The sequence below is a fragment of the Macrosteles quadrilineatus genome, unplaced genomic scaffold, assembly GCF_028750875.1.
Source record: "Macrosteles quadrilineatus isolate MER2022 unplaced genomic scaffold, UCM_ALF_1.0 Scaffold_5__1_contigs__length_97177068, whole genome shotgun sequence".
NCBI lineage: Eukaryota > Metazoa > Arthropoda > Insecta > Hemiptera > Cicadellidae > Macrosteles > Macrosteles quadrilineatus.
In genome coordinates, this window is record NW_026542598.1 from 84503190 (window position 1) to 84517947 (window position 14758).

Consider the following 14758-nt stretch of genomic DNA (forward strand, 5'->3'; position numbering starts at 1 on the left):
CAATTACTACACATAACTTCTAAGAGAGGATATTTTTGTTTATTGATTATAGGTAAAATCACAAATGTTACCGTACAATAACTATTTAACCGTAATTTTTGCAGCAATTGGGGTTTTACCTTTTTGTCCAGACTTAAAAGGACTATAAAATACTTAATCATGATCACAGTAGTTTGAGCCATTTTTGATTTGACTTTACCGTTATTCTATGGGGAAATCACCATTAAAAATCGAGATTTCGAAAAAAAACAAAAAAAACTGGAGGTACCATAAATAAGTACCCAAATATAAAATTTCAGCAAAATGGGATCACAGGTGTGGTATGTAGCTCTGTACACATACATAAACCCATACAGATACTTGAAAAATGCTCTTTTGGCTTCAGGGGACCCCAAAACTGATATCCACCGAAAACTCAAACTCGAAAATGTTTACGAAAACATTACTTCCTCCATATAGGGGGGAAAGTACAAAATCAATTCGTGATATTTTGTTAGTCAACCAAGCATCATTGATAGAATACGAACCGCGTATGGTAACAGAGAAAGATAACAGCTATCAGGGCAAACGTTGGAATGATTTTATCAGTCAACACGGTGGCTACAAGCAAAATGTAAGTATAACACCTTCCTGCCTACCCTGCAATATGTTCAATAATGCAGTTTGGTCTTTACTTCGTAATTTATTATTGAATTGTATAGTCAATGATTGCACATTGCGGATTAAAAACCTTCGCTGGTTCCTAAAATCGCATTTGATCGATGTATCGATGATTTTGTCAATGGTTGGTACTTTTGCGTTTTTTTATTGTAGAAAAATGTTTAATGTACTTTTAGATGTTTAAAAGGAATATTTCTCTAGAGTGCAAAAACTGTGTATTTTATAATATTAGGTCTTGCATAAATGATTTTTAAAATCGTAGTTATAACTAAAATCCAACTTATTTACATGCAGTGCACCTTTTTTGTGATAGATTATTTTGATTAAGCAACAATTCAATATGTGCTTAAAACAAATGAGTACACGCATATTCTTTCCAAATAATAATTATTGAATAAAAAATTAACTGTATTAGGCCTAATTACTGTATAGTTTTACTGTAGGTAGTTTGTGAGATGGTAAATCAATTAATGTAAAAAATTGGAAAAAATAAAATTTACGAAAAGACTTTTTTTAACTGCACCATTGAGACAATAGAAACATAAACTCAATCGACGCCATTTTACATATTGAGCGTATTTCACTAAGTGGGGTACTGTATGTTAAGATTCTAGTTTGGGGGAATGAGGACAATTACGTTAACATAGTATTATTATATACTTTATTACTTTAATATTTGATTTTTTAATTACTATCGTTTGCTATGATTTACAAATAGATTAATTCTAGCCAGAGAAAAGTAGGCTGCAGTAGAATTGCCACGTGTTTAATCGTCATGATTCGATTATGTAACTTCCTTGTACATCGATGACGTATGCAAGAAACGTAGTGATATAAAACATATGTTTGTAGATAACTTTGCACCTTAGTTGTTGGAAACTTAGGTTTTGCGAGTTATGTTAAAACGGTTTTATGAATGTGACACTGGCTTCAGAGTGTAGATTCGACTCAAAAAATATTTACAAAAATATTTCATTAAAAATATTGTATTAAAAATATCCCAATTATTGAATTAATTGTGGTATTGACTATACACTGAGTATCTCATCGTCCAATGTAAAAATTTGAAGCCAAGAAAATGTATGAAGTTCAGGACCATCTTATAATTGAGTTGAGTCCTAAACTCTAAAACAAGCGCGTGTACAGACAAATTTTTATTTTTCGTCAGAGTAATTTTTATTTTTTGTTTATCATGGGTATTTGGCCACGAGAAATCGATTGGACTTGGTCACAAGGCTGGAAAATCCAGTTTCCGCCCTACAGCCCTTTAAAGTCCCCATGTTATCGTCAATACGCTTTTGTAGCTGCCGTAAAAACAGCTGATGCAGGTTTTTTAATGCAATCTATGTGTTTATAAAGGTGTATTAAAATGTGTTCTTTGTATAATCTAATATGTGTTCATATTGATTACAGTACATAAAAAAATATTTAATTTAGCTAATCGACTTATATATTTAATGTTTAACTCAATCCGAGCAAAGCTTAGTCTCCTGGTACTATTAATTCAAATACATGCAGTATCGTAGCTAACAGCTGATTGATTTACCACTTGAGACAGAGATATGCCATTAGTTCGTATACCATCCCAACAGATTGCGCCACGTTTTTATTTGCTTCAAATTTGTACATTGGATGGGACGTTTTTTCTATAGTGATCGTAGTGACATAACTTGAAATAGTTTATACACATTTTGGTGATAAGCCTTTTACACTTTTACTAATAATAAAAAATAATGGAAAACATTGAACTATTAGAATATTCTGCAACTACTTTTTTGTCTCGTCTATTGTCAAAGTATAAAAACCCAAAACTAAAAATAGAATTTGGTCAATTGCACACTATAGTGTTAAACTAACGTGGTTATTAAATCAAGTTCTATAAAATTAAAATAAATTTTACAGCTGAATTGGATGGGATTTTTACTTTGGTATTGTTAATGGTAATTGTAGCTGTGTTCCTATAGTTATTTTACGTTTTTTCAGGCTTGCAGGTGTGATTCTGCTGCTATGCGTGGCGGCGAGCTCCGCCTTCCACGCAGCTGTCAGAGATTCAAAGGTATGAGCTGTTTCCGTCAATTGCCGTTGAGACACACACATATATATATATATATATATATATATATTATCAATTTCTTGTACAACAATATTAACTATGTTCATATGCAGAAAATGATTAAATATTTTCGATTATCTAACTTGTCGGCAAAATTATATTTCGGTAGCATGGTGATCAACAACATTGTTTTCTTGTGGATATTTAATTTATAATGTCGGTCAACTGGCTTGTCGACAAAATGGCATGTTGTTGGAATCGTGCTTCATTTCAATTTTTTTCAGATGGGTTACCCTTATAATGCTGTGATGTTCTCAGGGTTCATGTGTTTTTGTTGTTGTATTGTATTATTATTATGTTTCATGTTTTCAAAGTAATATTTTTGATTGTATAACTATTTCAGATGAGTTATTTCTAAGATTTGAATGTTTTCTGGTCTGGTTTAATATTTGGTTGTTGTTGTTCGTGTTGTTGTTGTTGTTGTTGTTGTTGTTGTTGTTGTTGCTGTTGTTGTGTTGTATTTTATCTTCATTACTGCATATGTTTTTTCAGACTGTCAAGGTGACAGTGTTCTACGAAGCGATGGATCCCGTTTTCAAGGATTTCATCAACAACCAGTTCTCACCTCACTGGGAACAGATTGAAGAAGGTATCGAGATTGAGCTCGTCCCCTTCGGAAAAACTAACGTGAGTTGTAGAGTATTCATTAAAATAAATGAATAGATAATTTGGTGTCTTCAGCCAGCCGTCAAGAATTGCCCAAATTGAGCCATTCAATTTACTTGTGTCAATTATCTTAAAATTGTATCTAAATCAACAAAAAAACTCGCTTTGATGAATGCAGCATTTCCACAAACTCAATTTCTGAAATGCTCAATGGTTTTACATGTATAAAATATCATCCAAAGTCCAATCCAATTGTTTTGTCTGCGCTTTGTTCCGAACAGCTGATTGGCTTATCACGTCATAAACTGAGAAATATGTAAATTCTGTAACAGGTATCAGTGGAGCAAGAGCCAGAACCTCATCTGGAGTTCGTCTGCACTCGAGGAGAAGAAGAATGCATCGCCAACAAACTGCACGCCTGTGTGATCAAGAAGATGCACGCGCACAAGCTGAAAATGGTCAAGGTGATCAAGTGTCTGATCAACAAGAAAGATCAAATGGACGGACTACCAGACGTAAGTCGTGTAACACTTTTGTTAAGAATTGAAGTCTTTTGTGGGCCTAAATCAAGTATTAATGAATTGGACTAGGAAAATTGTAAGGTGGAATAAATGTAGGCTACTTTACACGTTACGCAAGAGCGTGTTTACATCACTTAGGTGAATTATCAACTCCCTTCCGCTCGTTGCACAACATTCGCCTGCGTGATGTAAAAACGCTCTTACTACGATTGTAACGTAAATAGCTATTACGCCTAGGATCTTTTGAGAATTTTGTGAATGTTTCAATTTTTAGGTTTAAACACCCAAGTTGTATCGTACATTAGTGATTTATCAAGACATCTCTCTTAAAATTTGTTCAATATCGAAATAGTTACTAATTTTTTGACTTCCAGTTGGGATTCTACATTTTATCATTTAGTTGATTTTATTATTAATTATTTATTTACTTAATAACTAACTTACTTCCTTACTTACCCACTTACCTATTTACTTACTAACTTATTTATACAAAAAAATTATTTATTTATTATATTTTTTTATTTTTTTATTTATTTATTCATTTATTTGTTTATTTATTTATTTATATATTGTTATTTATTCATTCACAACGGATAGCTCCAATTACAATGATGCATATATTGGTATTACATATCACCTTTTTAATCGATTGTTGATTGTTCAGTGCCTGGACGAGATCCACATCAGGCCAGACGCTCACAAGTTCATTGATTGCGTCAACTCCCCAGACACCGATTATTTGGTCGTCAACCACGGAATCAGAACACAGAAGATGTTCCCCAAGAAGCTTGATTCCCTACCTAAGATAGTGTTTAATGATGTAAGTACGAAACCTCAAGGAAAAATTTAACAGTTCTTCACTTTTAGATAACAAAAAAGTTATTAATACTTAGAATAATATTTTTTGTTCATGTTGAGTTCATAATTGTGTGAATCGGTGGAGCTCGACCGAAATAACCCTTTGAACAAGTTCACAATGCTAAAAACAATGAAAAATGAGCTTGATGATCAAGGACACCAACTCAGGCTAGAGTTACTGGCAAACTAAGCATTACTTAAAATTTATTTAGAATTCGTGCAATTTTGAGTCATCTCCTACCCCAGAAGAAGTGCTTACTTGGATTAGTGGAATGATTCGTCATTGTAACGAAGATTTTCTAAAAACTGATTTACTACATTTTTTATCTATTTCCATATGACACAGCACAATAAGCCAAATATATTATAGATTAAATAATGTTTAAATTAAATTATATTTAAATAGAGTTTAGAGAGTACCATACGCTCAATATATATTTTGCACTAAGATAAGGCTTTAAAGTGAGTCGGTGGCTCAGTCGGTAGCGTCGCGGACTTCGGGCCCAAGGCAGCGATGTCGTGGGTTCGGATCCTGGTCACTGCCGATAACATTTTATTAGTACAATTCACCTTTGTACTGTACCGGCTCACTCCTTGCTTTGCTACAAACGATCCACGCACGGGCGCTTAGTCTATGTGGACGGGCAAACGCAAGGTTAAAAGAGGCCGCCAACCTCTTAAAAAAAAATAATAATAATGGTGATCGTTCTTGAAACAATCACCCAACCAAAAAGAAATTTGTTTGTGAGAAAAAAACGAAAAATGGGGTTTACTCAGGTTAAAATAATTCACAGTTCCACTCACTGGCCACAGTGCAGCCACAGACATTTGAGTTTTACCGTTGACTGTAGGTTTTACTGTACAGGTTATGTTTGATAGCTGGTTTCTTAAAACCAGCTTTCAATGGTCTTAATAAGCCATAGATAGTTTTAATACGCTTAAAAACTTGTAGTCTATTAGTAACATCTTCATCGTATTGTTTTGTATTTCAGCTGTTCAATAAGAGAGACCATGCCCAAGCCTTGACAAATTTCAAAAAGTTAATCTGTCGAATTGTGTTCGATCTGTGCGAAGAGAAGTAATTCTTTGTTTACTTTTTAGATTATTCTAGGTTAGGAAGGACAGCAGGGCAAGAGTCGCTGAAGAGTTTGCAGGCGATTGGTCTTTCTCATTTTTTTATAGTTATTTTTGTTTTTTGCCATTTTGTAAACATGTGTCAGATAAGTTCAAAGGAATAATAGGCCTACTTAGAAAATAATTTCATGAGCTATGATAAAATTAGTCGTAGTTATGCCAGAGACCTACAATTGGGCCAGTTTTACCAACAGAACTTCTCAAAAGCATTAGGAGGATAAGAGTTCGCATGCAAATAGAAACTATAAAATCGAAAAATGTAAATTTGTATTAATTTTCTTTCAGACACCTAAAAAGAAAGATCGTGGCGAAGGCCTGAACGAGTTCTTAAAAACAGTCTGTGGATTTCAAATGGACTTGTGTGAAGAAAAGTAATTATTTTCCACCCTTATTATCGGAAAAAGTAATTTAGTTTGGAAAGTAGGGTGAGAGTTCTTTGAAAACACCGACGAAAATCCACCGTTTTCAAATAGCTAGTACTTTAGGTACGGTTTTTGCAGAACTAATAGGCTTGTGAATGAATAATGTGATTGTTTTGCGTAGAACAATGTGAAATAAAATTATCAAAGAGGCTTTACCTCATCCAAATATTTAATTTATGTGGGTCAGATTAAAATAATTAATATTGTTGTACATCCTGAGGTTTGGTTGCAGAATCTTGATTGTCAACGTGTCGTAGCCTAGGTAAAAATAACACAAACACGTCTTTACATGTTTCGACTAAGATTTTCAACATGCACGAATAATGAAAATCAATTAAGGGGATTTTACAGAATACATAACTGAATTAATTTCAAATCAAAAGTCAAAACTGGTTAGGTAAAACCAGTACCATACAACAATGAAAATATTCTTCCGGGAACTCGAGAAAGCATTGCCTACATTGTTAACTTAAACACGTTTTTAGCATAGACCGAAGGTTTAGAAAGAGATTAATCAAACCAAGCTGAAATAAATATAGAATATGTGTCGAATCTATACAATTTAGAAAAGCATAAAACATTTTTTACTGGAAGTAACCTATATTTTGCAGGCAATAAAATTCTTATCTTTGTTGTATTTTATAAATGTTATGAATTTATACAGAAATGTTTGACTCTCACGCGGGAACAGACTTGATAATTGTCTCTTTGCGAATGTTTGTAGTATGATCACAAAACTGATAAAGTCCACACATCCTATGTCAGAGAAAAAATGTTCTTAAAGAAGTATTATAATTTTGAAATACGACTTTTTCATGTTCGTGCGGTCTTTTGGTCAACAAATTTTTGTCAGTTATGAACTAATTAATATTTTTGTAAATGATCGAACAATTTAAGTCAGTGAAATTTAAATAGATAATCTTGATGTTCACTTATTTCATAATATTAATAGGTACATGAATTTCTGGGACGTATCTCAAACTTCAGTATTTTCGCAAAATCAAAACACGGTTATTTCCCGATGACCAAAACTCGACTGTAATGCAATATTTCCTGTCTTTTGTACAGATTGAGGCTACGATCAAATATAACTTGCGCAAGTCATAAAGTAAAAATCAAATTGACCTGCAAACTCTTTTTTATTGGAAGATAAAAATCCGTATTCCCTAAACATTTTATAAATGCGTTTTCAGTCATTTATCTCAATTTTTCGATAAAATATGTGTTTTTTTTATTTTCATGCGAACTCTTATCCTGCTTTCCATAACACATAAGTTAAGCCTATTAAGGTAGCTAGTTCATTTAGTTTCTAAGAAATGTAGTTCAAATTGAATTGTTCTTCACTATATAGGATAATTAATTGACATTCACAACTAGCAAAACAGAATATTATGTGTCCATACAAATATTTGTTTAATCACTCATATTGCTTTATAGTTATTCTCTACTAATATAAACAGAACAAATAGAAAACCGTAAATAAATTTCTTAGTGTTGAAAAAACCTGTGATTTTAAATTTAACTAAAAGGTTTTATATTAATATTGAAGCCAACAACACTACGTCTGCCTGTGGGTCAAAAACGCACAAGTATTTCTTTTTTGTTCTTATTTCACGGGAAAACGAGTAGTTTATGAAATAACATTTTATGTAATAGTTGTTTATGAAACTATTTCAATTTTCTCTGTTTGGAATTTAATTATTTATTTATTTTATTATTAAAATAATTAATTTATTTTATTATTTTTTAATTAATTTATTTGATTATTTTTTAATTTATTTATTTTATATTTTTTTATTTATTTATTTTATTATTTTTAATTAATTAATTTATTAATTTTTTTTATTTTTTTTATTTATTTATTTATACTGAAAATACCATTAAACAATAACGCATCAAAGCAAGATGATTTACACAAAAATAAATACAAGATTTGTCTAGTATAATTAAGTCTATAAATAAGTCTATAATAATATAGTATCAATTATTGTCAACGCTAGTAAGCTAGTATATAGGTTATTTTCTAAGCCGTTTCATACAAATCATTATGCCACCTAAATATGTGTTAGTTCTCTAATATTTTCTATATTTTTACAGAAATATAAGAAGAGAGATCACGCTGCAGCTGTAAGCAAATTCACGTTGACCGTTTGTCACTACATTCAAGAGTTGTGTAGGAAGAAAATTAAAGTATTGCTGAACTAATCAAATTTCATTTCACAACCAATCTTTGAGAAGTCCATCATAGTATTTAACTCACCAAAATGTAGATTTACGTCTGGACGTTGTGGAGGAAAATAAAAAGCTAAAAAACTTAAATGTTGTATTTTTTTATTGTTTGTAAAAAATAATATAACAATTTATCCTCTGCAGAAATTAAAGATGTTACATATTAAATTAATGAAATTCACAAATAATTGTCTTGTATGTAGCTATTTTATAATTGCTAAAAAATAAAATTAAGGCACAAAAATTACTTTATTTTCCAAAAATATAATTTGTTATGCTAATCAATAATATTGTTTTTATTACATCAAGTGGTAGCATTGACTAAATATTCAAAGGTATTAGTTAAGAAGTAAAATAAAACAAATCACATACTTTTAGCATAAAATATTTAGATAGCTACATTATTTACTTATCGGTATCCATACAATATCATGTAATATCTAATTTTCATGCATTTACACACCTAATATTTTGATTGAGTACTTTTCCATTGTTATGGCTTATTAGTGGGGGGAGATCTCCAAAACTGAAAAATTTCTTCTCTTTTGAGAGAACTCCGCTTTTTCTGTTTGGTTGATAAATGAATCGAAAGATTAAGATGAGCTGCGGACTAGAAAATCCACACAATCGATTTATCAATATACCGATATATCGATATATCAATGCATCGATGTAGTTATACGTATATGGATGGTCCACATATCAAATGAAAACAAATAAAAGCATTATAAATTAAATACAATTATAACCTAAAACTTCTGCGTTCAAAGTCTGCATTATTGAATGGTACGTCTAGTTCACATAAATGGAAAGTCCACTTGTATCCACACTCAATGGTAGGCATATATTTGGTTCACATTAATGGAATAGCTATTTTGATTATTTAAAGTCAATGGTGCATCAGCCTTATTCCGCTGACCATAATTATTGGTTATCCATTTTGTAGTAAATTATGCTCAATGGTATTAATCCGATTGGTCTTCCCTTTTTCTCTGTACGGTATTTTTAATGTGCTATTGAGATGATTCGTTGACTAATATATGGTGTGACTCCTGTTTACCTTTTTATTGTTGTCTCGCAAAAAATCTCATGGCAACCAATTAACCCATAAGGCCCATGTTAAGTTTGTAAAATTTTCAATTCACTTAGGGAAAAGCCCTGTGGTCCCATTTGTACCGTTTCAGATTTATACCTTCCCATGGTTGGTTACTATGATTGTGCTAAATTTGGTGCATGTCGCTTTAGTCGTTCAGAAGGAGGAGGGGATTTGTAAAACAAAAGCAGGAGTGTAGTGTAAGAGCTTCGCTCAATTAATACTACTTCGCTGAATTGGTATTAAAAATTCACAAGTTGATCGGACGAAAACAATAGCTCTAGTAATGTAAACAATTAGAAATTACACAGAAAGCTAATGACAATCGCATGAAGCCTTAATATTGTAATTACCTCAACAGTTGACGTGTCATGCAACCATAACGCCCATTCTCAGTAAGTCAGTGGCTTTAACGCAACATGGTGAGTTACTTGTGGACTTTCACCTTTTACGTGTTAGGTTTAGGTCTTAGGTAAACACAGTTTTTCTGTTTAGGACTGATTAAGGAAATTATATAAAAATTGTAAGTCTGTGTTTATTAATAACTGTATAGTGTATTTATCACAGTGGAAGATGGTATTTATTTAATATCACGGTTACAGCTGTAATATTACATGTCTTGGTACAATGTCCTGTAAAATGAAGTTAACAGCTGGCAGATGCAATAGTTAAGGTATGGAAGTTACATTTCCATTGTTGAAAGGTACAGCTGACGAATTCACCTAACACTTGCCACATCACTGTGTTACACGGGTGGCGTCGTCCTGTAATCCAGCTACTGGGAGGTCACGAATTGTGGATATTTATAGGGATGCACTGTGGATACGATGCTCCCTGGTGTGGATTAACGTCCGCACTAGTGAGTACTACGACTATCCGCAGTATTATCCTGATAATTAGACCAATTCGTAAATTACAAGGAAAAATGTGGTTCGGATTCCACTATAAACTGTAGGTCCCTTAGTTGCCATTAGCTGTATGGGCTATTAATTAACAGCTGTGTCTAAGGAACATGTCGGCCTTAGTCACTAACAAGACTACAAGATCGCGCCACTCATCCTACACTCATCCTTCACTCATATTTGGGTTAAAATACGCACATAGTGGCGTCCCCATCTTAAATAATTGAATTGAATTGAATCAATTTTTATTGTTTTCGGACTAATTTTGAAAAGTAATACTATATTTAAGACTATTATTATATTGCAATTATCTTACAATGATTAACCTAAGTAAATTTGATTATTGTTGTTTTTTTATAGGTAAAAGACAGATATGGAGAATTGACATAAATATATATTGTAACATAAAATAAAGTATGACATTTCTGTGGGGTTGTGGAATACTAACGTATATAACATTGAACAAAAATTGATAAAATAATACATATTAACAAGGAACATTTTAAAACACTGTTAACACATTATTAGTGGGTTAAAAAAACATTATAGGAGAAAACACACAAAAATAATAGAGAAATTAATATTAATGATGATGATGAATGAATGACATGTAATATTACACAGTGTGTCCTGGAAAATTGTCCTTAAAGTTTTACACTTTCATGTAAAAGTAAACGTCATTACTAAACTGACACATACTTACTCCGATTAGCGTGTCAACAACCCTTATCATGGGTAAGCGGTGGGAGTAACTATGATATTTTATGGGAGAGATCATAAAAGTTGCTTTTGAACCGTAATTTTAACAGCAATGTGAGTTTTACAATTTTTTTTAGACTCAAAAGGACTATTACATACAGAGTGTTTTAAACGCAACCCACATTACAAGTACAAGACACTTTTTACCAACAAAACAAGCTCATATGTCCCCTGTTTCCTTACTGCATCCCTGTTTTCTTTAGCTCTTTGCCAATAAGCTAATATGCATAATTGCATTGTTATCTATATTGGGAAATTATCGATGTTAGGAATTTATTGTGAACAAGACTCAACATGTTGTTTTCACAAGCTCTAATAATTTTAGGTCTACATTTGTTTTTTTTTTAACGCTCCGTTACCATAAATTTTATTGAGTCAATAAATTAATAGTTTATTCATTATATACTGAAATCGCAGTCAGAAACTTAATTTCAAACCTTCCTTGACCAAAAACTATTTACTTTTAAAGTTTTTTTTCTGTTCGGAACGATTTTCTCCGTCAAAATTAGTAGACGAATGTTAAAGCTAAAAATATTAAGCACTTTTTTTTCTCTCTGGCTATTTTCAATACTTGCGTTGCAAAATAACCGTAGCTTAGAGTAAATAAAAATTAATATAAATACCCGTAGCTAAATGCACAGAAAATTCTACCTAGGGTGAAAAAATCGGCTGAAATTGAGAACAGGGGTGGTACACTTTTTTGTGAAGTTTTTCATCTGTTTTCCGAAGAAAAAAGTCCCATTTTAACCAATATACTTCATCTAATCATTACAATTGTTCTTGTATATCATTATTTTAACATAATATTTCAATATTTCACTTCAAAAACACCTCCATATCGACATTTAGATTAATTGAAATGTAACAGAATTCCATCGATAAACTATGAATTTATTATTGTGTTTGAAGAGTAATACATCTGACTATTCATACAACTAATGGTATTGAATATTGACAAGTAGAACACATCACATCTAAATACCAATAACTGCTATTCGTGTATAGTATTAGGTATTACCAAACAATAATGAAACCTTTTTTGAAGATCATTTATAAAGGTTAATGCATGAAATGTACGTTTAGGGAATTATGGCGCAGTGCGGTGAAAAATCATGTTCGTCACATGGACACAAAGTAAGTATCTTTTCGATCTTAGCACAACTAAAATTTTACATTTGAGTGACGAGTTATACTCTTAAATAATACTAGGTCGTCCAGTGGTCGAAAACTCGACCAAAAATATGCAATTTACAGACTCCTCTATTTGTTTCACCACTGTAAATAAAACGTCTGATTGGAATTCCTTCCACTTGTTTTCATTTTCTGTTTGTATTTCGTTGTTATTTCGTCACTATTGGCAACCCATTAGACCCTTGTTGGTTTGTTTTAAATTTGTTTTTTTGTTTATTTTTTAGCCTATTAGCGAATTTCCCATTTATTTGTAAAGGGATTGTGCACATCTACAGGATAATATGATAGATAAAACATACTTGTCTCTCAAACAGTATACATACATTTTCCCAGCGATGCACACGAGCTGAGAAAAAAGTGTTTTAAAGAAAAATGCTTGTCTATAGGAATTTTCTAGATTTAAAAGTTTTCAAACGATTTTTAAAGGAATTAAATGATTAATTTGTAAATTGTACCTCGTTCTCTAATACTTTAATCAATGATTTCATCAAGAATAATTCATTTTCCCTGTGATAAATGATTAGTCAGATATAAAGTATTGGAAGTTATTGGGTGGGAAAAACGGGAATTGTCTTGTAGATACAACCTTGTTAAGCAATGACCTGTGTTGTTGACCTATCAGGAAAACGGTGGTTAACTTATAACAGATCTGTGATAAGCGGATAACACGAACAGTGAGTGAGTGATAAGCCAATTGAAAGACTCAGAGGACTTACGTTTTTTTCCATGAACTGAAACTGACAAACTAAAATAAGAGTTATCATGTAGCCTTGTTTAACCAGTTTCACGAATGTTAAAAACGAAGTCAACCATTGGCCCTGATGATGATTGGACATAGAATGCGCTATTGTCTAAAATTATATTTTCTACCTTATTTTTTGCTGATCAAGTTTATGAAGCTTGAAAGTTGTTATTGCTCGCAATAAAACGTGTTAGATAGACTTGGTAAAAGATTCTTGTATTCGACAGAAATCAATAATTTAGATCAGCACAATCTGTTGTTTTTGTGCAGGAAAAATTAGGGAATACGTGATAAAAAATTATTTAATTGATCATTTTTTATTATTTTCGTTTGTTAAAATAGGGAAATTGGCTAAATGCCTTTGTTATAAATATGGCTAAACTATTTTTTGAAATTAAATTGACAAAAGGTCCTGGGTTTTGTAAAATAAGTTATTGACATGATAATTTCCCTAATCTAACTCAACACATTTTAAAGACAAACTTCATTCCACATTATGGTGGTGAATAAGGTTAACCAAACAAACTGAATGATGTCAAATATGGCGTGTCGTGTTGCGTGTCGCATGAATGGTTGACCTGACTGTACACTCATCAAGTTTATTTAACAACATTAACAGTGCTAGGTCATGTAAATCTTCAATAATGCACTGAATGGCCACAGTAAAATTCGCTTCAAAATATCAGAGAATTTGGCTTATTTCTTTTTATTGAATCCTTATTCAGTTGAGCTGTGGATTTTATTATGTACCTTTTGTGTACAGTACTACACCCACATACTGAGAAAACTTTAATAAAATCGTAAATATACATTTTTTTGTGTGCATCATCCAAAACCAACGTTTGTGGCTACTTATCTCTCTTTAACTATTTGTATCAACTTCAGTAATCTATATATATAAAAGGCAAAGCTCTCACTGACTGACTCACTCACTCACTCACTCACTCACTCACTCACTCATCACTAATTCTCCCCCTTCCCATTTACAATACCTAGGAGGCTGAAATTTGGTACACTGATTCATTAGGCATTAAATAGGAAAACTGAGTTGTTTTTATTCTGATCGGACTCTCGGGCTCCGCCCCAGTGGCTCTGGAGTTTCCCATGTTAACCTTATGCGTACTCATATTTAAATGGAATTAATGAATCTTAACAGCTGTTTCAATTAAACAAGCTGGTTCTGTTCTATGATGTGCAATAAAGTTACAAGGATTATCAACAGGGTGCAGCACTATTATTATTTTTTTTATTAATGACAACAGCTAATTTGGAACCAAAATGTGAGGGAGCGTAGCAAACGAACTTCAACCCGGAGGCGAGGTAGCGTAGCGAACGAGCTAACCTGAAGGCAAGTGAGCGCAGCGAACCAGCTCCAACCTAAATCTTGTTTTTTTCCAAGAAACATGTATTTTCATCGCCCCATTTCTTTTGTTCAATCTTAAATGAATTGATTGAGCACAACAATAGTGAATTGTTGTATTGAATAATTGGATACAATATCTTAGCGTTATCTTAATACTCAATAGCT

The 14758-nt window shown here is 32.1% G+C and overlaps 1 protein-coding gene across 2 annotated transcripts; it reads left to right on the forward strand.

Moving 5' to 3' along the window:
- Positions 1–523: 523 nt before the first annotated feature.
- LOC128995316 (GILT-like protein 1) lies at positions 524–8633 on the forward strand. Of its 2 annotated transcripts, XM_054420298.1 has the most exons (7): positions 524–613; positions 2644–2716; positions 3266–3400; positions 3712–3894; positions 4565–4720; positions 6178–6263; positions 8412–8633. In XM_054420298.1, exons 1-7 carry the CDS (start codon positions 576–578, stop codon positions 8443–8445), a joined length of 705 nt encoding a protein of 234 aa, XP_054276273.1. In that variant the 5' UTR covers positions 524–575; the 3' UTR covers positions 8446–8633. The 2 variants fall into 2 exon arrangements, with proteins under 2 accessions (XP_054276273.1, XP_054276274.1); XM_054420299.1 differs by lacking the exon at positions 6178–6263 and having other exon boundaries at positions 525–613.
- The last annotated feature ends 6125 nt before the right edge of the window (positions 8634–14758 follow it).